Here is a 26401-nt window from a genome sequence, read left to right as displayed (position 1 = left end):
TCTGCTTCAGGAGACTTTGTGTAGTTTCTCAGCAATGTGACAAGGTGGATTTTTTTTTGGGGGGGGGGGGATTTGTTGTAGTAAAATAAATGAGCGAAGTTGGGGAGGAAATGACTGTCCATAGCTGCTAAAATTTAAGCGATAACAGGAACTAACATTAAATGTAACTACACATAAAAAGTATGATGTGTTATGTAATGAATTTGTAAAATTTCAAAATTGGTGAATAAGATCAACTTTTTATAATATTTAAAAATATTGGTATTCAACATTTTCAGAGATGCACAAAATACTACTCGGTGTCCCAGTGTGTTTGGTGCTGTTTAATAGAGATTACTGATATATACATATAATCACACACTAATCCAAAAAAGAGAAACCTCTGATTTGCTGAAGCTAGCACATAAACACATACAACATTTTGACACCAAAGTACATGACAATATGCGCAACTTAAAAAAAACATTTAAAATTAAACATTAACATATACAAATACAAGCTCACACCCATCTAATGCCAAGATTTTACGCACTAGACTGTGCAAACTGTGTCCCTGCCCCATGTTTACTATACACCAATCAGGCATAACATTATGATCATCTGCCTAATGTTGTGTTGGTCCCCTTTTTGCGGCCAAAACAGCCCTGACCCACCATGCACTGTGTATTCTGACACCTTTCTATCAGAACCAGCATTAACTCCTTCAGCAATTTGAGCAACAGTAGCTCGTCTTTTGGATCGGATCACACAGGCCAGCCTTTACTTTTACTTGTCTTTACTTACTGGCCATCACAATTTGACCCATGTCAAACTCGCTCAAGTCCTTACGCTTGTCCATTTGTCCTGCTTCTAACACATCAACACTGAGGACAAAATGTTCACTTGCTGCCTAATATATCCCACCCACTAACAGGTGCCATGGTGAGGAGATAATCAGTGTTATTCACGGCACCTGTCAGTGGTCATAATGTTATGCCTGATCAGTGTAGCTATGTTTATTAGCTAACCTTTAAAAATCAGCTAAAATCTAGTCATCTTCTAAAATCATCAATGGGAACAAATATGGCCTCAACATCGAACCATTTATCCTTCAGTGACCTGGGCTTTGCATCAATATTTACACAGACAAAGATTGTCATATTCAGAATCATGTTAAGGTAAAAATTAACATTTACACAACTTATTAACATATTAACAAGATCAGTGTGTAGTTCACAATAAATGTTGTGTGCACCTTCAGTGCCAGGTCTGGCCTGCAACTCCCAAGATGCACTGTGACCTACAAATACAGCTGCACTGGACTCTACATCCCAGAATACACCCTCCCTTAACAGTCACCAGACTTCTCATCTGTTTTAAATCACAAGAACACACTCACAGTTCCTCTCTAATGCTGTATTAGTACTTGATTCTTGTTCCTGGTTGGTTCCTGACTTACATCTTCACCCTGTTTGCTGATTACTTGACCTGTGCTTGTTATTATGACCTTGAGTTTGCCTATTTGTTTGGATTTGCTGCTCTCTTTAAAACTGGCCTACCTGCAGAAAAATAGGAGCTGGCATTTTTAAATTATTGGTAGACCTTATAAGCTGTTGAATATTCCAAACATTCATCTTTTACACTGATAGCTCATTTTAGGGGTTGGTCATTTTACTAGATTTAAAGGTCAAAACTCCACCCAACTCTTCTAACTTCATCATTCCATCAAACTTCTGAATAGCACTGAAATCATGTCTGAGGTCTCAATACTGAATAATTCCATCAATTTTGGTATTAAATCCTTCCTACACCCAGGTATACCTCAACTCTGTATATGCAAAGCAGTGCAAATATGTACAGTAAAAAATTAGTTCCTTCAACAACCGAACTTTCAGACACCGACTGAACGTTCATCCACACTTGTGGTCTGTGAATACACAGAGGATGCGGCCCGGGTCATGTAGCTCTTCATACACTGCACATGGACACATGGCGTCTGCCGCAGGAGCCTGGCGAGGTGCCTCCTGAACTTTTCCCCCACAAACACATAGAGAAAAGGATTGAGGCAGCTGTGTGAGTACGCTATGGCTTCCGTGACTTGCAGCATCAGATGGATCTTTCTGCTGAGCTCACATCCTGAACTCAGGATTCCTTGCAGCTCCAGTGCTTTGATAAATGCTGTGATGTTGTACGGTGTCCAGCAGCAGAAGAAGACCAGCATGACCACTGCAACAAGACGAATGGCCAGTTTCTTGGATGTACGAAGCATCAGAAGCCTCCGGAGCACCATCGAGTAGCAATATCCCACAATAATCAGCGGAATTAGGAGGCCTACAATGTTCATTTTGATCAAAGCAATACTTCTCTTAATCTTGTTATGTTCATCATTTGGATAAGCAGTGCAAATTACTTCAGTATTGTTTGTTTCAGTACGGAGGTATAGTAACTCAGGAAATGATGCTGCAATAGCTGTAATCCAGATGATCATGCTAGCTAAAATCCCATAAGTCTTTGTACGAATTCTCAAGGCAAACACGGCATGGACGATAGCCAAGTATCTGTCGATGCTCATCAACACGATAAAGAAAATTCCAGCATAAAATCCAATGTAGTACACACCGAGGACCAGCTTGCACATGGCATCACCAAAACGCCAGGTATCTCTGGCATAGTGAGCCAGGAAGGGGAGAGTGAAGATTAGTAGAAGGTCAGCGATGGCCAGGTTCAGGAGAGACACATCAGTCATGCTTTTCATCTGAGCGCCTCTCAGGATCACCCACAGCACCAGCATGTTGCCCAGGAAGCCGACCACAAAGAACAGCGAGTAGAGAACTGGGAGAAAATGGTCTGATTGGGACCTGAATGAACATGGTTCTGCTTCACCAAAGTCACCATTTAAATAATCAGAGTAGTCATATAGGTAGTTGCTGAAAGTGAGAAGAGAGCACAAATTGAATCTCAATGACATTTCATAATTAAGGTGTTGTGTGGTACATGAATATGCTTGTTTCTAAGTAAACACACAGTAAAAACAGAGCTTCATAATTAATGCAATGGAGTTTGTAAGCATTTCTCTAACTTTATTTCTTCTGTGTTCTCTCACCCTAGAAACACTGGATTCAAAAACAAAAAACAAACAAACAACAACAACAAAAACAGGGTTGCCAAAAAAATAAGTTATATATAATAAGTTAAATAAATAAGCTAAATAAGAATATGTTAATCAATCAATCAATCGATTAATAATTAATTAATTGTTCAAGTGTTTGTGTTTTTATTATTGTTATACTTCTGAACCATACACTCTGTGGAACTTTCTGGCACGTTTTCTTTCCTTTTGCTGGTGTGACTGAATAAGCAAACTAACTGTGTTTCAAAGCAATGTACCCCCCCCCATATATACACTTATATATATACAATTGTTAGATCAGACCCACGTCAGTTTTTGGCTTCTTTTCATTCCAGATTCAGTTTAAGAAAAGTAGACTGGGGTGCACTGGTAGCACTTGTGCAAGTCAAAATGAAATCCTTTAATACATGACTCACAATATAAGTTTCTGAGAAGCCAATGGTACAAAACAACATGCACTATGAACATGCATTGTTCACTGCATACTTGCAAAGAAAAACAGTATGTTAAAAATGTGATGTTATTTATTTAATTTGTAAGGCAGTATTTAGGATGGGCTACACAAACAAACCACGAATTATATGCTGAAACTAGAGGAAACCCTCAATCCAGCCTACAATTGGGTGCAGGCAGGAATCGATCTCTAACCGTGGAGGTGCAAGGCAAACTCGCACAGGGACTTCTATAGCTGACAGTATGAACTATGCTGTCTTATATTGTTTTGTTGTACTAAACAATTGTCATATCTTTGTATGGTTTACATTTCCTTCGAAGGAAGTAAGGGGTCACGCCCCTGTTTTAATGCCCCTGTGCACAAAGGTTTTTAAAAAATGCTGTTAAATTGTTACATTTTATTTACATGATTCTTCTTTTAAACTACTACCATTAAAGACACATATGCAGTTACTCTTTATGATAAATATACTAATGAACAATGTATGATGATTACTCTGTATGATAGATCTCACATTCAATGCACATGATCCAAATTGTGCTTTGGGTGAATGTGTGTTGTGATGAAATCACACGACAAATTTTGGCCCAAATCTGCGGAAAATCTGCAATAATTTTGAAAAATTGATTTTGTATTAATTTCTGCGATCGTAAAATCCTGGCAAATCTGATTAGGCAACAAGCATAAATCTTTTTGTAAAGTCATGTCTAAATGTTTTTATTAGCCAAACAAAACCATCCCTGATTTTATTTTTTTTGTCCATTTTTTAGGTAAAAAATCGTATTTGTATTCATTTATGGATTTCTGTGTAAGTAAATAAGAATGTTCTCCTTGACCACATAATTCATGAACAACTTCCCAAATACACACTTTGAAGCTGATCGATTCAAGACTTGTTTGGAATTGAATTTCCACATGTCATGTTCACGATTTATGTAACTCTTTCCTATCTAGGTTCATATATCAACCCGTTTAAATGTAACTATAAAGGGATCAAACTTACAATATGTTGTTAATTAATAAATGAAAAGAAACAATGCTGGTAAATTGCTGTTATATAAGAAGAAGAAAACAATCCAGAAAGTGCTTTTATTCGGAAAATTGATTCTTTTGCTATAAAGTGATAAATATATCATTGAAATTAGTGCTTACACATCACTAATGCTCCAAAGAAGACATTAAACATTTAATGTCTTCTTTGGAGCATTAGTGATGTGTAAGCACTAATTTCAATGATATATTTATCACTTTATAATAAGTTTTTAAACTAATAAACTTTAAACATTTTAAATATAAACATTTTAAACTAAGAAGTTTAAAATGGTTTTAGTCAACCGTTTAAGTTCTTCCCCACAACATATTGTATGCCATAAATATCAAGAATTTTTCGCACCAGTGCTGTCATTTTGCTCCCTATTTTTGTCATTTGTGTGACTTTTTAACCTGTTTAACCTGTTCACATTACATCTTGAGGAACACACACAGAGGAAGCACTGTACTGAGGTTCTCTATCAAATGATCTAACCATGTACTATAAACCATAACCACATCTTAAAATAACCCAAAATGATAACACCTTTTGCAACAGCTGAAGAAGGAATAAAATATCTCTAGGAAAAAAGATTTCTACTTCACAGACATGAATCTTTTTTGCTTTCCCAGTTAACGTTGAACTTTTCAAAGCTTTTGTATATGAAATAGATATGTTATTATACATATTTTCTGCACTGAACATAGCACAAATAGCAGGTCACCATTTGTAATATGCTCACAACAATTACAATTTGAACAAAAGCGCACTTTTTACTTTATTAAAGTGTCGTTATGCAAATATTGAAATAACCTGCTCATATCTACACTTGCATTATTTCATAAATAGGCGCCTTAGTGTTATTTACACATTATAATATTACCAGATTTTAGAGCTCTTACTTTTGATTATCAGTCTTAAACCCGTCAGTGGCATGGAGATTTGTTGTAACACTGAAATGCAAACAAAAAAAAAAACAATTTACAATGACATTTTTACATACAGGAATATACACCATTTAATGAAATATTAGATTGACAGTTGATTCATTTTCAAAGTGTGTAAAAGAGACTAACTATTACACTCTACCTTTAATAGATGTTAAAGTTTCTCACCTCTGTATCGTGGTGGCCCAAAGACTGCTACTGTTGTTGGACATTTCTGCAATTCAGCAATACTCAAAACAATTTTGCTGAGGATTAGAAAAGAAAAAATAATAAAATGTCAGAAAGCTGTGTAAACTGCCTGTGAAGGGGATGAATGCATATGAAGGTTTTGCACACCACAGGTTTCTACAGAGTTTGTTACCAGAAAAGTGCAAAAGAAAAAAAGTCACTAAATGAAATTACAAGTACGAAAGTGTTACCACACACAGAAGACACAGAGATCAAAATAAAAGCAAACAACAACATCAATCTAACAATATTAGAGAAAAAATACTTACAAAAAATTCAATTTTGATGGACTATGCGGCTCAAAGCCAAAATGTGATATAAGACGACAGGTGTTTGAGGTCTCTGGTTTTGACACTTCCGTTTTGTGAGGAGTATGGGGGCTCTTTGCAAAAGTGCATAACAGGCTGCACTTAATTAAGGTGCTGAGAGCAAGCACATGATTGGCTCTTACCATATTGAAACCAAGCTAGTGGCTAATGTTCTTCTGCAATAAAGTTGAACATTTTGTTTTTGAGCTTGCAAGGCACCGACTGCTCAGGAAGACTTCTTTGTTTGTGAAACTCACACAAGAAGTGTAAACCTAACCTGAAGAAATTTCTCCACAGCTTGGCGTAAATAAAACTCTCAGGAGTGAGAGCTATACCACTGATCTACTATCAGGCCATTAGTGGTTTTCATTGAATGTAAAGGATGTTTTCTATCACTCAGGGTTTGATTGAGGTTACACCAGGGAAGGTGGGTTGTGATTAGATTAGATCAGAGGGTGCGAAGATCACAACTACATTAATGCATTTTTAAAACTCTCTTCTAGGTGCTTGCCATGTGTGTGCGTCTATCTGCTTTTAATTTCTTCTCCTAAGAAAAAAAAAAGACGACAGGATAAAGACTTTAGCACGTTTACTTTCATTACACTGTTTTCAAACGTACACATTTAACATGCGTCATCTCAGTCTCAAAAGCAGACTGAAAATTGCACCTTCATATCATTTGTGGTTCCACACAAATACAAAATAGTCTACTTTCAGGTCACTGGAAACAGAAACAAATTTGATGTAGGTACCAAAAACCTAAACCAAAATTTAAAAAAAATATTGCTTTTTTTAAAAAATAAAAAATAAAAATCCCTGAAAACACACAGTTGTAGACATTATGAATGGAATTAGAAATTAGAATCAAATTTCTATCACTTTAAAAACAATTTTCTTAACTATATTTATGTATTCACATATATATTCACAATCCATACATTTCTGATTTGTCATGATATTACAGAGACTTGGGCACAGTGCAACCTCAATGTGTAGATGAACACTGCAAAAAGTAGAGAACTTGAATCCAATTTTTTCCTCAGGACAATTCCATATAATTCCATGAAACTGCACACTCCATGTCATTTAGCAAACATGTTTATTAAAATGACAGTCCCTTCAAAAACTAATGGAACAGCAAAACCAATTTATTTGTTTGTGCTATATTTGGGTTTGAGATTAAAAGACGGATTCCCTGGCATTTATATCTATACATGGTAAACAACATAAAACAGATCCTTCTGCAACAGGCAAGCAAAAGTATAGGAACAGATAGGACTTGACGTAAATAAGATGTAATATTTGGTTGCATATCCCTTGTCTGCAATAACCACATCAAGCCTGCGAGTCATTGACATGACTGAATTGTTGGTTTCTTCATTTGTGATGCTTTTCCCGGCTTTTACCACAGCTCCTTTCAGTTGTCTTCAGGAAGTGAAATGTCTTCAGGAAGTGAAATGCTGCTCAATTGGGTTATGGCCTGGTGATTGACTTGGCCAGTCAAAAAGCTTCCAGTTTTTCCCCTGATAAAGTCCTTTGCTGTGTTTTGAATTTTTGAGAATGTTTTAGAAGCAGCCATGTAGGCCCTAACAAGGGCACTACCACTACCATGTTTAACAGAAGAGCTGATATGTTTTGCATCCTTTCTTTCTTCACACATCAACCTTCTTCTATTGAAATTATCTTCAAATGGTTGCTTGAGATGCCTCCACCTCTGCACTGTGGAGGTCGTTTGTGAGAGCCCTATTTGCTGTTTTTGGGTTTTTCATCACAGCTTTCATGGTGATTACTGTCCCAGAACTAATTGTGTAACCCATTGTGAAACCCAGTGGTGGTAGTATTCTATATAGTTACCTTTGGCCTCTTGATTGTTTCCAACTATTTAATTTAGTCCTTTCTAGAACAGTGATTTTTGGCTGGATGACTTCATCTAGCTATATGTCACAGTTTACGTTTAATGATACTATGACTGATATTCAAGTTTTGTTGTTGTTGATCTTTCGGCTGCTCCCTACATGTGTGAGGGGTCGCCACAGCAGACCAACTGGTCTGCACAACAACTTGGCACAGGTTTTACGCCGGATGCCCTTCCTGATGCAACCCTCCCATTTTTATCCTGGCTTGGGACCGGCACTGCATCCAGTGGCTGGGGATATTCAAGTTTTGTGATATTAAAAAAAATAATAAGATTATAAAAATGTTTTCCACAAATTTAACCCAAAAAATTCATTCCAATTCAGTACAATTTCAGTTCCAGGTTGTATGGCATTATACATTCTGAACTAGGTTATAATACAATAATGATGATTGTGAGCATGTCTAGACTGGAATGTAGTAATGTGATTATGTAGCCATAAAATCTTTTGCTCGTTGTGCTTGTTTACACTTGTCTTTCAAACCACTATGGTAAAGACAGTGGAAGGATGGGCTTAGTATTTCCTCCTGACCACAATCACAGGAAATCCAAAAACCACCCAAAGAAACCAATATATTAGAAGTGCTACAGTTTGTACACCTAGTTCTCAAGGATATGACAGAGCTGTGGAAAAACCTGAGTTGTCACACACTGTATGATGACTAAGATTTTTTTTTTTTTTACCCCAGTAGACAAAACAACTTCAGTTTTGACAATCATGGCTATCACATGCTGAATAAAATGAATGGTTAAATGAAATAAAGATTTTAGTATTCGGTTATTAGTAATGTTTTAAAATGTTACCATGTAGTTCCTGTGTAATCATTTCAAATATCTAGCTGATATATTAAAGAATTGATCAAATGAGAAATGATAGAATATGCTGTACTAGTTAAATAAAAATAAAAAATTCAAAGACATACAGACAGTTTATTCCTTTTACACCAATTCCTCCTACACCATGATTTAGCATTTTTATTTAGGAAGAAGATACTTCTTACTATTGATTAATTTATATGTTACTTTTAATGTATTGTTATATTCTTGAAACTAATCTTGAAACTTTTCTAGTCCAGTTCTTTATTAGTGTCTACATCTTTTTTCTTCTTTCATTGACCATGCACCTTGTGGTTAGTGTAAACACCGCCATCGCACCACCAACACCACTACCCTGCCCCATCCGGCGTGACACATTGTTCTCCATGGTTTGCGCAGGTCTGTATACATGCTTCCGTTTATCATGAATGTAGCAGTCTTGCTAAAATTCAGTGCAAGATCTGTGGCTTCTTGGTTTCCTCTTTTACTGTTTGTCAATGGCTGATCATATGCCTATTTCATCTGATAATACATACAAAAATAAGCTTGCACACCCCTTTTAAAATGGCAGGTTTTTGTGATGTAGAAAAATGAAACTAAGACAAAATCATGTCAGCCCTCAGTGTGAAATTACAGTGTGTAAGAATTAAGTGAAAACAAAAATATGAAAAAATTTAGGGGAAAAAATGGAAAAATATAAGTAAATTAATCTGGTTGCATAAGTTGGGCATGTGACTATGTTCATAATGAATCAATCACATTCAATTTCTATTCAAAAGTAATGATTATACAGCTGTTATCAATAAAGATGATGATGATGATGATGATGATGATGATGATAACCCCCATCATGATAAATAAATAGCAGCAGTTTTTTATGTCTTCTTGGTTTTGTCCCACTGAAGGTCCGCAAAAGTCTTACAAAGCATACATGATACCTCATTTGTTAAAAGATATCAATCAGGAGAGGGCTACAAATACATTTCCAAAAACATGAGAAGCCCACTGTTAGCAAATAGAAAAAATATAGCAGCACAGTTACATCACCAAGAACAGGGCATCCCTCCACAATTTATAAAAAGGACAAGACAAAAGATTACCAGGAAGGTTGCTGAAAGACCTACAGCAACATCTGCATTATATCATGCTTTAGTGGTGTGTTTCTTCAGCCGAAACTGGGGCTTTTTTCAAAGTGGAGGGAATCATGAATAGCTACAAATCAACAAAGGAATAGCTTAAAAAAAGATTATGTATTTGGATGACCTAGCCAGAGCCCAGACCTAAATCCAACTAAGCATCTGTGTGGGGATGTAACGGTTAATGGGCAGGATCCATTTGTGGTGTAAATCTGTTTATTAAGCAAAATAAACAGAGAAAAGCCAAAAAGTCCAAAACAGCAGGGAATAACAAAGCTGAAAAAAGGCAAAGAATTAAACAAACCAGAACATACAGTCCATGAAGCAAACAAAGCCAACAGAGGTAAATCCAAAAACACAGGTCAAAACACAATGGCAAACACAGAAGGCTTGGTACGCAATAAACTGACAATACTTCATGCTGAATAGCGGCGTGAACATGTTTAAATGTCTGTAAACCTGAAAGCGCAAAACTGAAAGTGAGCTCCAGTTGAGTGGACCAGGTATGCTTGAGACCTTATTGTTATTGGGGTGAGATGGTTTTTGGAGAGATGCGGTAGCTGGCTGGCAATTCTAGACAGGATTAACTTGTTTAGAAATCTTAAAGGGGCCGATGTACCTGGGACTCAGCTTGCAGCAAGGGAGCTTGAGGCATAGATTTCTGGTGGACAGCCAGACTATTTGTCCTGGTTGGTATGATGGTTGTGAGCTCCTCCTGCAGTTGGCCTGGAGGCATTGGTTGCGGACTGCCCTTTCGAGGTGCACATGGGTGCTTTCCCACATCTCCCCACTCCGGTCATCCATGCTAGACACGTCCAATGGTTCTCCTGACCATGGAAACAGCGGTGGTTGATAACCAAGAACACACTGAAACAGCATGAGGCAAGAAGATGCACAAATGAAGGCATTTTGGGTGTATTTGGCCCAGGGGAGGAATTCGCTCCATTGTTGCTGCTTCCTGCTGCAGTAGGTTCATAGGTAGTGCCCCGACTCCTGGTTCAACCACTCCACTTGGCCATTAGATTGGGGGTGGTAGCTTGAGGTGAGACTCACGTTGACTCCATGACATCCATGGCCTGTGAGGGCGTGGCCATTTTAAAGGAGCTGCCTGGTTCATTGAATACTTGGGTGCCACAAACTGGGGGATGTGTGGACCCACTCTACAGTTCATTGACAAAAGATGGTGGTCACATATTGCTGCATGGGAGGGCACTCTATGGGTGGCGTCTCATCTTGCTGGGCATGGCAGATTTCATCCAAGATGTCCCAACGTATAGGTGCGATGAAAGGGTTATGGTTCTGTTTCAGTGCAAATGGGGTCATGTTGATGAAAGAGAGCATCGGCTTTGCTTTTCTTGGACCTGGGACAATAGGTGATGGCAAAGTTAAAATGTGTGAAGAATAGGGCCCATCGTGCTTGCCTCGGATTGAGTCGCTTGGCACTCTTTATATACTCTAGCTTCTTGTGGTCTGTAAGCTCCTGGAATGGATTGTGTGCCCCCTCCAACCAATGCCTCCACTTTGAGAGTAGCTCTCCCCACAAACAAGTCTAAAACAGAAGGCAGTAGCAAAGTAAAAAAAATAGGCAAAGAATCAAATAAACCAGAAAACACAGTCCATGAAGCAAACAAAGCCAACAGGGGCAAATTCAAACAGCAATAAATCCAAAAACAAAGCAAAGATCAAAACACAATTGCATACACAGAAGCAGAACAGGCTTGAGTGTGTTTAAATCGGAAGTGACCCCTGTGACCTGGTGGTCTTAGAATTCAGCAAAGGGTTCCCTCTGGTGGGAAGGAGGGAGAGCTACAGGTGTATTTGTAACAGATGACCTGAAACAGGCTATTGGCCACAAAATTTAATGGATCGAGATGGTTTTTGCAAGAAAAAGATATGACAGACAAGATATGACAAACTCTTACCCCAAAAGAAAGAAAAATAGGAAGTAAAATGTAACTTTTAACACTTTTTTTAGCTCTTTTTGTTAGATGATCCTAATGGAAAAGGTGAGTCAATATCTTTTAATAGTTAATTATAAAGTCGTCTAATATTAGATCACATGTTTATAGTCAAGACAGTTTTATCATTTTCTTTTGCATAGAGCAAGAGTACTGAGACTCAACATATCTCAACAACACTATGTTGTGTAAGAGATAAGTAAGATACATTTGTCCGGGTTAAAAAAAATGTAGTCAGGGAGGATAGCTAAACCTGCAAGAATTCCATTTCCCAGAATACACTGTGGAGTATGAATATGTATGCTCTGGTTTGCACCAAATCAAATCCACTACCGCTAACCTGCTCACAATCACGGGACCCAATCACACTCATCTGTACCCAATCATATGCTATACAAATCACTTTCATTCACAGTCACTTTACAGTCACACAGACACTTAAGTAGATTTAGAAGTAAATTTCAGTTAATTTTGTGAATCTGACTTTACGGAGTCGGCTCCTTTCTAAGATCGCTGTTCTCGTTTCTGACTTCCTGCTTTACATGCTTTTGATCTTTGCTTCATGATTTAGATTTTGTTTTTTGCATACTTTAAATTAAAACACATTTACAGCATGTTTAAGCTGATAGTTGTATTATAATTGTTAATAGATCATTTCAAGAATGAGTGTTTTAACGTGTAATCATTTTGTAATCATCATCATTTTGTGTCAAAACTTAAAATCAAACACGTATACTTAAGAATACCTATGTATTTGAGCTGAGCACTGCCAGATTGATAATGTTGCAATGAATGATAGGAATTTCCGTTGGCTCATCACTATTCCGACACATACTTTATATATTAATGTATTTGGACATGATCATGCAGACTTCCAAGTTTTTAAATGATACTTATCATTGGGTGAGGACACACACAAGGAAACATGCTGAGAAACACCTTGTGGAACTCTGCTACATAACATGGCTGAGCACAGGTTTCACATAGCATAGTACTCAGCACCCTCCAGCAGTTTGCTAATAATACCACAGAAACAGCACAGTGTGGGTATGTGTTGCAAAGGTGTAATGACCTCTTTTTTATCATCAGCAAAATGATAACAATCTACCGGAAATCCTAGGGTGGAGTACACACACTCTTGCACATCATTAGAGCTGATGTAAGAGTCAAGAACTTCAAGAACTTTTTCACCGGCTCCATCCACACTGAGGAAAGAAGTTTTGGACTGAGATTCTACAGCTGTACAATACATTAGAAAACATCTTTATTGGGTGCATGGATGGTATGGCAGATGCCATGAACTCATTAGCAAAGCTCTCTAGAAAGTGGTGAAACACCATAACTCATCACAGGAAACAATCTAAAGACCATAGAGGTTCCACAGTACCTGAGGAAAGCACACATAATCACCTCTGTTACATTTTCAGAACCAACATTCAAGGATAAGTCAGACTAAGGCATGTTCCACACTTGACACTTTAGCAAAGCAGTAGCAGTGTGTATATTTACAGCCATCTTAATAGGTTAGTACATGTCTACTGTGAGTCATACAGTCAACATATGAGTTTCAGCACTGTAAAAAAAATAAAAATAAAAATCATGTTGTGGTTCTCTTTATTTTTTTTTTTTTAAATTTGCTTTCACTGCCGAAGCCCGGGTTTGATTTCCAGTTAGGGAACCAATCCAGCCACTGAGGGGTTAATATAAAATATTGCAACCACACTTTGTTTTTATCACAATTAAGTAAATAAACCGTGGTTGAGAAGCTTTATGGTTAGAGCTATGGACACCAGTAAAATCTGTGCGTATATTAATAAAAAAAATAATCATTTAAAATATTACCTCTTGTGGACGCAATTCTGGGTGTGTCTTCTTGATAGAAATGTCCATGTATTAGATAAACAAAGCATCTAAACATCTAAAGCATTCAATTAGTTTAAAATAGATGAAACTGTAACTTCCTGAGATCAGTGTGTTTCTGTGGCCTTCACCTTTTCTTAGATATTTTCAGTTCTTCTTTCCAAGGAATTTTAGACATGCCTTTTCTAGGAGTTAAAGAGTAAGTAACTGCCATGTAGAATCTAATAACAAGTAGAACCTAAATGGTGTTTATAGTGTTTATATATATATATATGTATATATATATATATATATATATATATATATATATATATATGTGTCTGGAGGGTTTTTTTTGTTTCTTTTTAAAAAACAAACAAACAAACAAACAAACCTCATATTATTTACCTTCAAATTGTATTATCTTGAGCAAGGAGCAGTATTAAGTCTAGCTCCACTTTCTGACAGTTTGATGTAACCACATTATATCAGTGCAGAAATTCTGAAATCCATTATTTGGACACACTAAAAAAAAATCTATGGAGTTAAATATAGAAATATGATAATGAATTAAGTGGGCATTTTAATTAGAGTGCAATAAAAGAACAGAGGCTGCACCACAGGTGGGTTTTGCTTTTTAATCAGTTTATGAAGATACCAAACTTTATCGTTACACATTATGTCATAAATTGTATAATTCAGTGTGATTTGAGATACTGTACATTGCTTGTATTTCAGTAACTTGCTGCATATACAAAACTCATAATAACTGAAATAAGTTTAAAACAAGTAAACATTCAACAACAAACATTTTCTTACACAGAAAATCTGAGCTCAAATAAAACTGGACTTCAAATGCTATTGGCACGTTTGTATTTTACTAGTTAGTCTGAGGTGCGTTCAAGTCAATTTGGTCGGACCAAGATGGTGGTGTACCTACTCTTTGAAAAATTCAAGTTTTAAACTCAAGTTTTAAATGAAGAACAACGATTGAACATCGGTTTTAATGCTTTAATCAACTTATGAAGGCACAGTAAACTTTCTTTTCACGTTATATTGAAATAGTACAATGCTATCATGTCTCATGCATGCTAGCTGGCTTTATTGTAAGTAAAAGTTCATCCCACAAATTTACCACCAACTACTAACATTTTCTGACTGACATGCTCTTGACTCAGAAACTCGGAGCTGAAAGAAAATCTTAATCAATCATAATTACATTTTTGTTTGTGTTCAAGTGCATTCAAGTCGGAAATTCAATCTTTCCGAAGTGACTTCCAATCCAATTTCCTGTCATGCTATAAAATGGACTCCAAACTTCCAGTCACTGTAAAATATCATTCAGCATGCGCTCATTTGCCAAGCCTTTGCTTGTCATTGAAGTCCCGGTATTTAGCCTTTGTTATTTTGCATTTGTTATTTTTTTGAGCTAGGGTGTGAAAATTACCAGTTAGAACCAGTCAGTCAGAAACTCGCGGCTAAGATTTATATGCTAAATTTGTGTTAAATTGGGATACCTGTTAAAGCTAGGTGCTTTCAAAATGTAAAAATGTGTATCAACACCATCCTTATACAAAGCTGAACCATGTACACTTCCTGTAGCAGCTGAACCTTGTGCACTTCCTGCCATATTGTTTCTCAATGGCTACCACTGTATCTGCTGTTTTAAAGAAAATGTGTCACTTCAAACAGCACTGAGTTGACCAACTGTCTTTTTTCTCTTACATTAACTGTTTCTCCTTAAAGTCAGAAGGATTTGCTCAATTCTATCCACACAAGTGCTCGTTCAGTTCCATGTCCACCCTCCCTCTGGCCTTCTAGCACTGCTTGTCTGGTCCCACCATTTATCAGACTCATTAGGGAAGTGGTGGCTCAAACATTTAAGGCTCTGGGTTCCCACCATTGCTCAGGGTACATGTAAAGCATGCATTAAGTCTTTTCAGGGAAGTGGTGGCTTGGTTAAGGGCCTGACTTACTGTTCAAAAGAAATTCTCTTAACAGCTGAATTTTCATGTGAAAACTAAAGACATTACATCTTCCTGAAGTATTTTATTACATTAGCACTTTATTGAGTAAAGGTGCAAAGGTGCTTCTCTTACCGTACCAAAAAAAAAGTTTTTTAGACTAATAATATTTTCAAATCAAGCCATTCTGGATAAGTCTTTCAGCATGCTATTAAGACATGGTCCAGTGGAGGGCAGTAATCATGCTTTTGTGGCATTTAGAAGGTTGGGGATTCTGTTGTGGTACTGTACGCCCCATTTCTCTTCTTCAGATGCTACCTGAGCAACAATGACCACTCACACCATATACTGACTTCACCTAAGTACTAAATAAGTATCATATTCTCAGTATTAGGTCTGTATAAATGAAATTGAAAATTGAACCAGATGTTTATATTAATGTGCATAAACCTTTTAATTGTTGAGAAAGGAAAATAATCAGCTTTGGGCTGGCAGGTGCATCATACACACACATACACACACACACACACACACTGTCAGTTATTTTGTAGCAGTGTAACAATATAAAGTATCGTTTTGGCCGTTACAATGTTTTATTTGGATTGTATAATATTATGTAATATTGCTTATATTGCATTAGGTGTAGTGAACACTTAAAAGACCTCCACTGGTAAAAAGTAGCTTTTCTTTATCTTTAATCAGGAGATGCTACAAGGGATTAAGAAACCTCTTTCTCATAAGCGCAATGCTGATACCAATGCTATTGTATGCTAGTGTTTTAGCCGAGGGTGGTGGGTGGGAAGGGTGCGGAGGGGTAGGGGGGACACTCGGTTTGTCACATGGTGGCAATGGCGTCTGTCAGCTGTAAACAGGAAATCAAATATTTAAGGGCACTGAGGTTAGCTATGAAACTGGCCACCATGTGCAACACAAAGTCGCATGTCACACTTCTCAGAAGTAACTCAGAAATTTAAATTTGCAGATATAATAATCTTCTAGGCAGTAAAAAAAAAGAATCAGAAATACTGTGATACACATCCTTAGGGTGTCATACCAGAGAAAACTTGGCCAGAGTCCTAATGTGTGCTGTTTCATTTTGCATTCTGCCCCATAGTGTTTGTACCTTTTATTTCCTGGTATGTGTCTGGATCAAACAAACAGTAGGCCTTGTGTATGAAGCTTTATACAAATGGATTTAAGCATAATTTGTTCATGTGCGTTCTTTGAAATGCAAAATGATATTCATGAATATCCAGTAAATGTAAATTCATATTCAAAGGAAGGTGGGCTGGTCTGTGCAGATAATGTGATTTTACTAACAGAGTTAGCACATGATGAGTTTCAGGTGCTGCATAATATGTTAAATTCTGTGGAAATTTTTTTGTCTTGTTTTCACTTACACAAACACATTCACACAATCAGGCCCAATGTGACATTAAGCATGTGTATCAATTTTTCTCACAACTAGTGAAAAGATTCCACACAACAAGCTGCTGTTTTTGTTACAGAAACTTTGCTGCAGACCACATGGAAAAAAGTTTACGTTTTAATTACTCACTTGTTCTGTACCCAGCCTTTGATTAGAGTTAAACCAATGAAAAATATATTGTCTAAATAATTTATAAAACATGTTTGTTTCTTCGTTACTGAACATGTTTTCTCTTTAACACTTAATGCTTCCTCTTTAGTTTTATTTTTTTAGGGAATGCAAAAGTAGAGGAGCAGAAACTCATAAAGTAAATAACACTTAATATTTGATTACATATTCCTTGCTGGTAATAACCGCATAAAGTTTGTGACCTATTTACCTCCCCAAACCTTTGCATTCTTTTTGTTGTAATGCTGTAGGTTTATACCACAGCTTCTTTCAGTTGTTTGTTTTTTGGGGGGGGGGGGGTTGTTTTTTTATCCCCACAATAAAGTTCTTCTTGTGTTGACAGTGTGTTTTGGATCATTGCCTTACATTGCATGATTAAGTTAGATTTAGATTGGATAAGTTACAATTAGATTGGATGCATTTCTCTAATTTGCACCCATTTTCTAATTTGCATGTTTCTGTAGAATTCGATCTGCTGCTGCCATCAAATGTTCCATCATAAATAATGAGTGAGAATGTTCCAGTAACAGCTATGCAAGCCCAAACCTAGACAATATCACCACCATGTTTCACAGAACGGCTGGTATGTTTTTGATCATGAGTAGATTCTTTCTTCCTCCACACTTTGGCATGGATTCATCTTGGTTGCAGAACTTTTGTAGCTCACCTCTGTATTTCCTTTCTGCTCTTGAAGACTTCACCCCTGCTTTGTTGAGGTTGTCAGTGATGTCACTGACTGTCATTTTGGGGTTTTTCTTCACAGCTCTCGGTGATTTTGTCATCAAATGCTGGCTCTGTCCTTGACTGACCTATCTGTGTATGGTCAAGAGCTAAGCTAAGACTTAGTCAACTGCAAGCTACTGAAAGTTGATTCAAGACATTTAAGAAATTGTTTAGAAACATTTAGGAAAGACACAGGTCTTGGAGAATGAAATACCTAATCTGCTTGTTCTCACTGATATATACAACCTCAAAGATAAATTACAAACAGACTTATAGTAAATGTAATTTGTATCATGTGGAAATGAGATGTCGTCAGATGCGTACTGTAAGGTACGTGTGTAAAAGGAAGACGGATGTGGAAGTGGTTGAGGGCGGCTGTTAAAGTGCAACAGCCTCAGACAGGGTAAAAACCTGTCACAGAGTCCAGATCTTCTGGAATAATAACTATTACAAAACAATTATTACCATGTTATCTCTGTTCCTGGCTCTATTGTCTGTAGAGCAGATTAATTTTGGTAGCTCCATTTTTTTTTTTGACAGATTCCATTTAAATGTCATTACTCAGCTCATTTTAGTTAACAATTCTTGTACATTTTTTGTGTGAATCAGGTTTCAGGCCACAATGACGCAGAAAAAAAATTCATTTATCTCCTCAGAATGCGATATCTAATGGTTTCCAACCATATGGCAGGTTACAAAAGGTCAGAGCTTCTATGTTCGTTTTTAATGATCAGCAGGAGCTTTATTAAAATAGAATTTCTGCTGAATGTATTCTAAATCTCTAGAAGTCTAGATAATACGTTTGATACCTCATTGTTAATTCTACAACTTGTGCATTGTGGATGCTGGTAAAATTCTCTTTAGAATGACAACACGCGTCATCTGACTTCTCAGAACTGCATCAGAATCAGGTCTCTGGTGTTGATAGCTGGTGATAAAAATCAGAAGTTGTTCAAAGCAAGGATGTGGCCTGTTAATCTACAGCTCTATCTTCTTAAAATGGAGTTGCTGGTGCAGGTAAACACTGCTCTCTCCACTGGCATCATTTGAACTTTATTAGAATTGTATGCTGTGGGAATTTCCATTCCACTCATTCTGATGCACATTTTGCATTTGCATTTAAAAAAAAGAGAAGAGAAAATAAATGCCAGAAAGAGATTAAAACTGCAGTGTGTATGAAATTGCAGAGTGATGGAAAAAATGTGACACCAAGCAGAGTTACTTGTTGTTACTAAAGTTGTTGATTTATTTTCCAATCAAACCACATGCTGAAGTTATTTATTTAACAAAGGCAAGACTTCCAGTTTTCTTTAATTACCAATATTGGGTGGTTGGAGAGTTTTAGGACAGATAGCACACAGTAGCTAGTATTCTGCTAGCTACATGTCCAGCTCCCAATCATTTCAATACTGCTAGCTAGCTTATTAGCTAAAAAAAATACTTGCCTGTGGTTTGTGTCACAGTAACTGTGGCCAAAATTTGCAGACTCCTGACTATCACATCCATCTGTATGCCTTCCCCAAACAGTTGGAAAGCACCTAGTTGTATAGGGTGACTTTGTGTGGTTTAGTTGTAACTGGAACTGAAAGGCCCAAACACTGTTCCAGTATGATGTTACTGACAAAGTGAGCTCCATGAAGACATGGTGTGTTAAGTTTGGTGTAGAAAAACTTGAACAGAACTGCACGGAACCCTGACTCAACCCCACTGAACATATTTGAGGTAAACAGGAACTGAATCCTTCTCATCAAACAACATTGCTTTGATATCACTAATGTTCTCGCAGCAAAATGATCACACATCTATACAGCCATATTCCAACCTCTCCGAGCCTTTCCCTGAATTAGATTAAGTAGATTAAGGCATGTGCAAACTTTTGGCTGTTCCTTAATTGTAAGTCCCTGTGTGCAAGGTTCTGTTTAGTTATTGTGAAAACATGGTGCTCATTTTAAATTTTTCAAAATTTGTTTATAATTGATATTTCTAATCAGGCAGTTTTTATGCTTTCGGTTTGTTTTTGACTGACCGATGCAGTTACCCAAGATGTTCCTTGTTCACCCATTGAGTGACATTATTTAACTGGCATTTAGTGTAGATCAAAACTTAAACATGCTGCCAGACAATATTTGCATGACATGATAATCAAAGTCAAGGATGTCAATAGTACTTCCTTTACATACTGATGTCTATTCCTACTTCCTGAAATATCGTACTGTAAAATAAAGATAATTTAGTAATAGTTTAGAAAATCTCTTGCTCTAAATGCACCTTTGTATGATATGCATATTTGTATGATATGCCCCTTTATCTGAAGCTGTGCTCAAACTCCAAAGGAAAGCAACTATTAAATGAATTCATAGTAAAATGACTGATTTGCACTCTCTGAAGAAGGGTGAGCACTAGAATGTACAATTGCTGGTAAGGTGCCTGTGGTCACAATCTTCCTTACAACCTCACCAAACCACAATGGATGCTTTGAGCATAGACTCACACCACCCACCCACACATATACATAGAAGGAACCAGCCAATGAAAGGGCTCCCAGTGGTGTACAATTTACTAACTGACATCTTTATTCTTCTTAGGTTACAATAACAGAGCAGACATAGATGTATGCGTAACACTTTTACAGATTTAAGCTTTTTCTGTCAGTCTTTTTTTTGTCACTGTTTTTTTCTTACATGTGCACCACCAAAGTTTTCTTGTAGGAATAAAGTCATATGCAGGAAATCCGGTTCTTACAGTTTCGTGCTCTACAGCAAATCTTACAAAACACTTGGCTTTGTGGCTTTATGTAAGGAGGGGTTAAAGTATGTGCATCTTGATGATAAAAACATGACTGTGCAACGATACTGTACTGTACTGTCTTGACAATTAAGTGATTCTTTCTTGTATTTTTTTATATTGTAAAAATGCACACTTAATCGTAATTATTTATATTATTCATATATTAACAATAAAGGAGGAGTCACAGAATGTTAAACCCTTGATATGTATTATGCTGTTTATATATCGGTTACAGCATATAATTAAATTTAGATCATGATTTTGACGGAAGATCACTCCGGTATTTCATTCCAAATAGCATCATTTTCATTTTTTAAAGATTTTTCTTAAGACCAAAGTCAATCAAACCCATCTCTTGTTAGACCTCCTATGGGTATTATTGATATAGGTTTAATATAGTAAAATACAGTATTTCCTAACATGGAAGCTTACAATCTTCTTCAGTAACTGCTTTATTCTGATGTTTTCTGGAAAGTTTGGATGTAAGGCTTGAACACACCCTTAATCCCTTAATAAGAAAGTAGTCCATCTCTCACAGTGTGTTTTTGGAAGGTTGGCAGGAAACAAAAACCCCAAAATAAATGTTAACGCAGAAAGTAGCCCGGGCTTAGGATTCTGGTGCCCGTATTCTGGGGTTTTGGGGCAACAAACTAATATGCAGTAGTCACTTGTTTAGGAAAAAAAGTATGCACAGATTTTCGACTCCAGTCATGACTTGCATAAATCCGTAAATATATACAGAGGTTAGAAGAACTGTTCTCCTATAAAGGTGTATTGGAGGTTTCGTTTTCTGAGGTTTTGGAATACGTGGATGCCGGTTTGTAAATCTTTGCGCAAAGCAGCCATTTTGAAAACTCTCTGGCCAGAGATTTCCGGAATTTTTCCCCAACAAAAGCATAGATCACAGGATTGATACAGCAGTGGGCTAATGCAATGGTCTCTGTCACTGACAAGGTGGTATTTAATCGTCGGCTGCTCTCGCACGAATCCCAAATTTCCAGGTCCTGCAGTGTCTTTAAAAACACTGCCACATTGTATGGCACCCAGAAGACCACAAAGACTACAACGATGGCAAAAATAAGCTTTATGGCTCGTCCTCGCTTGGAGTTCTTTGTCCTCCTGAGCACCAGCAGGATCCTGATGTAGCAGTAGATTGTGACTGGCAGCGAGATGAAGAGTCCTACTGTATTTTGGCTAAAATTCAAGAACAGCTTCCATGTCTTGACCGATCCTTCTCTGATATCCCAATCACACTGTGTGTTGTTCTCTGTATCTTTGATCATGTTGTGGAAAAGGGCCCCTGGGAAGGCAGCACAGAAGGAGATGGTCCACATGATAAGGCTGGCCATGATGGCGTAACGCAAATTCCGTGCTCCCAGTGATGCCACCGCATGAACAATGGCCAAGTAGCGGTCAATGCTCATGAGCGTCACAAAAAGTATACTGCTGTAGAAGCCCAGCTGATAGGTACTGACCATAAGTTTGCACATGGCGTTGGCTTCAGATAAATGGCCCTTGTTGTAAAGTGCCCACAAAGGCAGCGAGAACACTGTGATTAGGTCGGAAATTGCCAGGTTCAGCAGGCACACGTCTGTCATGGTCTTTATGCGCATGATCTTCAGCAACATCCACAGTATGGTGCTGTTACCCAGAAGTCCAAGAGCAAAAACCAAGTAGAAGATGGCCACCATAACAGTCAGGTTCAAAGCAGGCTCAGTATAGCAAGGCTCTGTCTCATCATAGTAATAATACGAGCTATTTGTGCTCATCTCCATAGTGGTCATTCTGAAATGAACAGAAATAGACTTGTTGTTTAGTGAAAGTGTAGTGAGTAGAAGTTGGGGGAAAACCTCCTTATACTTTATAAAGTCATTCATTTTCATGTTAAGTAATAACTGAAGTTTTATTTTACACAGGGGGAAAAAAGTGTATGACATTTCAAACTACTACTTTTCATGATCTTTTATCTCTGCTGTAAGTAATATAAAAAAAATTCCAAATGCTGTTTTTATTTTATTTTATTTTTCTTCAGCTTTGGAAAGAGTTTTCACTGTGAATGGTAAAATAAATGAAAAGATCTTATCAAATATGTGTATAGGTTAAATTGTTTTTTATTAAAAATTGGGGTTTTGTCAGATATACATTTCTTATTTTCTATCCAGGTAATGTACATTTTACTATCTATTTACTGAAATCTTCTTAAATCAGTTGAATTTCTGGGTCTGAAGGAAGACCGTTAATCACTTTTTCTGTATTTATATTATATCAGCTCTTGATTAAATTTAAATGCTTCTCGCCTAATATTGGAAGCGACTTTTTTTATATCTTTTCTTCCAGCTGTGCACATCAGACCACAACATATGCTCCTTCTATAAACCACAGGCCCCTTAATGAGCCCACCACAATCCTTCTACTCGTAGACATTTGTTTATCATTGTGGTTTGATCTGTAGTTCCTGTATTATAATCACTTGACAACTGGCACATGCAGCTTAAGGCATGAGATACAGATTTAGAATTTAGGTTACCTTTCTGTACTCCCAGTTTGCTTCATATTGGAAATAATCTGTTGTCCTTTCTGTTGTTCTTTGTTGTCCTATGCACACATGCGAGTGAGACGAGGGCATTTCAACTTGCTGTTTTTCTTGAACTCTAGCTCGAGCAAATTTCCTGTTAAATGTGGCCTGTATGAGTATGTGCATGAGTGTGTGTGTGTGTTTTTTTCTGTGTCTCTCTGAAGTACAAGGGGAAGATGAGGTGAGACTTCCTGCCATTTGCACATTAGCTTGTCTGGATGCACTGCAGAAATCCCAGCAGAAGAGATAAGATGGCGTATGACTCATTTAAGCTCAGGCAGTGCTTTCTATTCAAAAGTTATTTGAGCTCCCCCACCCACAGCATTACTCCTAGAGAACAGTAAATGATATGGTCAAAAGTCAAAGGCCACCCACTACAGACTTCTTTCAGGCTAATGTCTTAGCAATTATTTTTATTTTGACCTTTAAAATCCAGTCATCATTCTGCTTCCACTACATCGGAAGCTGTGTAATCAAATCAATCTTTTACCACAGAGGACCATCTGCTTTTCCTCTAAATGGCCCACATCGACCACTAGATAACTAAGCAGTACCATCGTCAGAATTATTGTCAATGCAGCTCAACTGCTGAATCAGACACCCTGTGGAACTTTCTTGAAAGCTGTCTTCTGATTGTGACTGAGCAAGCAAGTTAACTACATATAAGAAGTATAAGAATATAAGTTCAGAATATGCAGAATATAAGCTCTGAATAGTCAAGAAAAGTATATAGTATTACATGGCCATTGCTGTCAAATGTAGTTTAACACTATGTTTTTAATAATAATAATAATAATAATAATAATAATAATAATAATAATTATTATTATTATTATTATTATTATTATTATTATTATTATTATTATTATTATTAACAATAATTTATTATAGTTATATTCTGTAACAGTTGCTGGACAAACTATCAGAATCTGTTAGAAACCTGGGACACTATCTCTGAACTGTGTGATTCTGGAGTTCTAACTGCCTTTACATTAAAATATTGCTATCCAGATTTTTAGTGCAGTAGACCTTGGATACATGGGACTGGTATCTTCAGCAGGCTAGGTTTACATATTCTTTCTTGTTCATTCCTCTTAAAACAATGTCCAAAACCATGGAAGGTCAGAAGACCTGTTATAGTTTATTGTATGCTATTCAAGATTCAAAGAACTTTATTAATCCCAGGGGGAAATTCCTTTGCCATGTTACAGTTGATCTAATAAAAATGGAAGAGAGAAAGAAAGAAATATATACTCTAAACAAGGAGAAGACTGATAAGAAAAGAAATAAAAACAAGTAAAAATAAACCATAAAATACATTAAATAAATAAAAATGCTGTAAAAAATAATAGTGTTGACTGTAATATTGCACACAAGGATTGTAAATTAGTTATAATTTTAATAAGTTATAATGATGAAGTTGTTACATGAAAGATAATGGTGAAATGCTCATAATTACTATTGCACCCATTATTGATTATTGCACATGAATTTGCACATGAAAATGTTCCAACACTTAAAGGGAGCAATTGTACAGTTTAATTGCCACAGGGATGAAAGATCTCTTAACATGCTCAGTACAACACTTGGCAGTGATCAGTCTCCGGCTGAATGTGCTCTTCTGATTAACCAGCACACTGTGTAGTGGATGAGAAGGGTTGTCCAGGATTGAGTGGAGTTTTGACTACATCCTTCTCTCAACAACAACGTGAACTGGGTCCAGCTCCATGCCAAGTACAGAGCTAGCCCTCCTGATTATTTTGTCCATTTCTCTCTGCCACTTTCATGTTATCTCCCCAACAGGCTGCTGCATAGAAAATGACACCAGACACCACGGACTCATAGAACATCCACAGTATGGTGTTGCAGACATTGAAGGACGTGAGCCTCCTCAGAAAGTACAACCTGCTCTGACCTTTCTTGTAGAGCGCTGTTGAGTTTAGTGTCCAGTCCAGTTTGTTGTCAATGTGGAGTCCCAGGTATTTGTAATCCTCAACAATCTCAACTTTCTCACCATGGACAGACAAAGGAGAGACTGGGGTTCTGGATTTTCTAAAGTCCACTACCAGTTCCTTTGTTTTCCCAACATTGAGCTGTAGGTGGTTGAGTTCACACCAGGCGACAAAGTTGTCTACTGCTGTTTGATACTTTAAGGTGTTACCTCCCTGAGAACATTTGACAATCAGAGAATTTCTGATTCTGGCAGGATTCCGAGTTGTGTCTGCACTACCTGATGCATACATGGTGATGCCTGATGGTGTTAAAAACAATAGAGAATTTGAAAATCATAAACCTCACAGAGCTCCCCGGTTTCTCTAGGTGGGTGTAGGTGTGGTGAAGCAGATGGATAATGGCATTGTCCACTCCGAGTTGAGGCTGGTAGGCCAACTGTAGGGGATCAAGGAAGGGTTTGATGAGGGGTTGAATGGAACTGAGGATCAGTCTCTCAAAAGCTTTCATTAAATGAGAGGTCAGCGCTACAGGCCTGTAATCATTAGGGGCTGTGCTACCTTTTGTACTAGGCATGATGTTTTCCGCAGAACTCATGAAGAACAGATGCAGGCATAGGTTGAAGATGTTTTGGAGTACTCCACAAAGTTGGGAGACACAGGCTTTCAGTATTCTCAGGCTGATTCCATCTGGGCCTGCAGCCTTTGAGGGGTGAAGCCTGCTCAGTTCCCATCTCACTTGATCCACTGAAATAGCGATGGTTCCACAGGAACTGAAATAGTGGCCACTACCTGAGGGGGATGAACTGGTGAGCATGTAGTGGGGCAGAAGGAGGGTTGCATCTAAAGCTTGACATCAAATCTATTGAAGAATAGATTAAGCTCATTTGCATAATCCATATTACCCTCCATCACCTGGCTGCTGGTCTTGTAGCCTATGATTGTCCTCATCCCTCTCCACACCTCCCTCATGTTATTATGCTGCATCAACTCTTTTCCGGTTTCCTCATGTACATCTCTTTTCTCTCCTATATTTTGACAGACAGCAATTTTTAAGCCCTCTTGA

General features: G+C 37.3%; 2 protein-coding genes across 3 annotated transcripts; both read right to left on the bottom strand.

The window, feature by feature from the left end:
• Positions 1 to 288: 288 nt before the first annotated feature.
• Positions 289 to 13881, bottom strand: LOC131367352 (C-C chemokine receptor type 1-like). Of its 2 annotated transcripts, none has more exons than XM_058412817.1 (4): positions 13744 to 13881; positions 5709 to 5785; positions 5496 to 5546; positions 289 to 2906 (listed from the first exon to the last, which is right to left on the bottom strand). In XM_058412817.1, exons 2-4 carry the CDS (start codon positions 5750 to 5752, stop codon positions 1871 to 1873), a joined length of 1131 nt encoding a protein of 376 aa, XP_058268800.1. In that variant the 5' UTR covers positions 5753 to 5785; positions 13744 to 13881; the 3' UTR covers positions 289 to 1870. The 2 variants fall into 2 exon arrangements, with proteins under 2 accessions (XP_058268800.1, XP_058268746.1); XM_058412763.1 differs by lacking the exon at positions 13744 to 13881 and adding an exon at positions 6038 to 6171.
• A 5141-nt stretch (positions 13882 to 19022) lies between these two features.
• On the bottom strand, positions 19023 to 23504 carry si:cabz01093077.1 (C-C chemokine receptor type 4). Its single transcript, XM_058377603.1, has 2 exons — positions 23339 to 23504; positions 19023 to 22596 (listed from the first exon to the last, which is right to left on the bottom strand). Exons 1-2 carry the CDS (start codon positions 23362 to 23364, stop codon positions 21573 to 21575), a joined length of 1050 nt encoding a protein of 349 aa, XP_058233586.1. The 5' UTR covers positions 23365 to 23504; the 3' UTR covers positions 19023 to 21572.
• Between the last annotated feature and the right edge of the window lie 2897 nt (positions 23505 to 26401).

Source organism: Hemibagrus wyckioides, linkage group LG01, assembly GCF_019097595.1.
Source record: "Hemibagrus wyckioides isolate EC202008001 linkage group LG01, SWU_Hwy_1.0, whole genome shotgun sequence".
NCBI classification, from domain to species: domain Eukaryota; kingdom Metazoa; phylum Chordata; class Actinopteri; order Siluriformes; family Bagridae; genus Hemibagrus; species Hemibagrus wyckioides.
This window is presented reverse-complemented; position numbering and strand designations above follow the sequence as displayed.

Excerpts from the sequence above, each read along its gene's own strand:
- LOC131367352 (XM_058412817.1), bottom strand. The coding sequence starts at position 5,752 with ATGTCCAACAACAGTAGCAGTCTTTGGGCCACCACGATACAGAG. Across the intron at positions 5,547-5,708 it reads TGGGCCACCACGATACAGAG|TGTTACAACAAATCTCCATG; the intron begins GTGAGAAACTTT and ends TTTGCATTTCAG. Across the intron at positions 2,907-5,495 it reads TTTAAGACTGATAATCAAAA|CAACTACCTATATGACTACT; the intron begins GTAAGAGCTCTA and ends TCTCACTTTCAG.
- si:cabz01093077.1 (XM_058377603.1), bottom strand. The coding sequence starts at position 23,364 with ATGAAGCAAACTGGGAGTACAGAAAG. Across the intron at positions 22,597-23,338 it reads CAAACTGGGAGTACAGAAAG|AATGACCACTATGGAGATGA; the intron begins GTAACCTAAATT and ends TGTTCATTTCAG.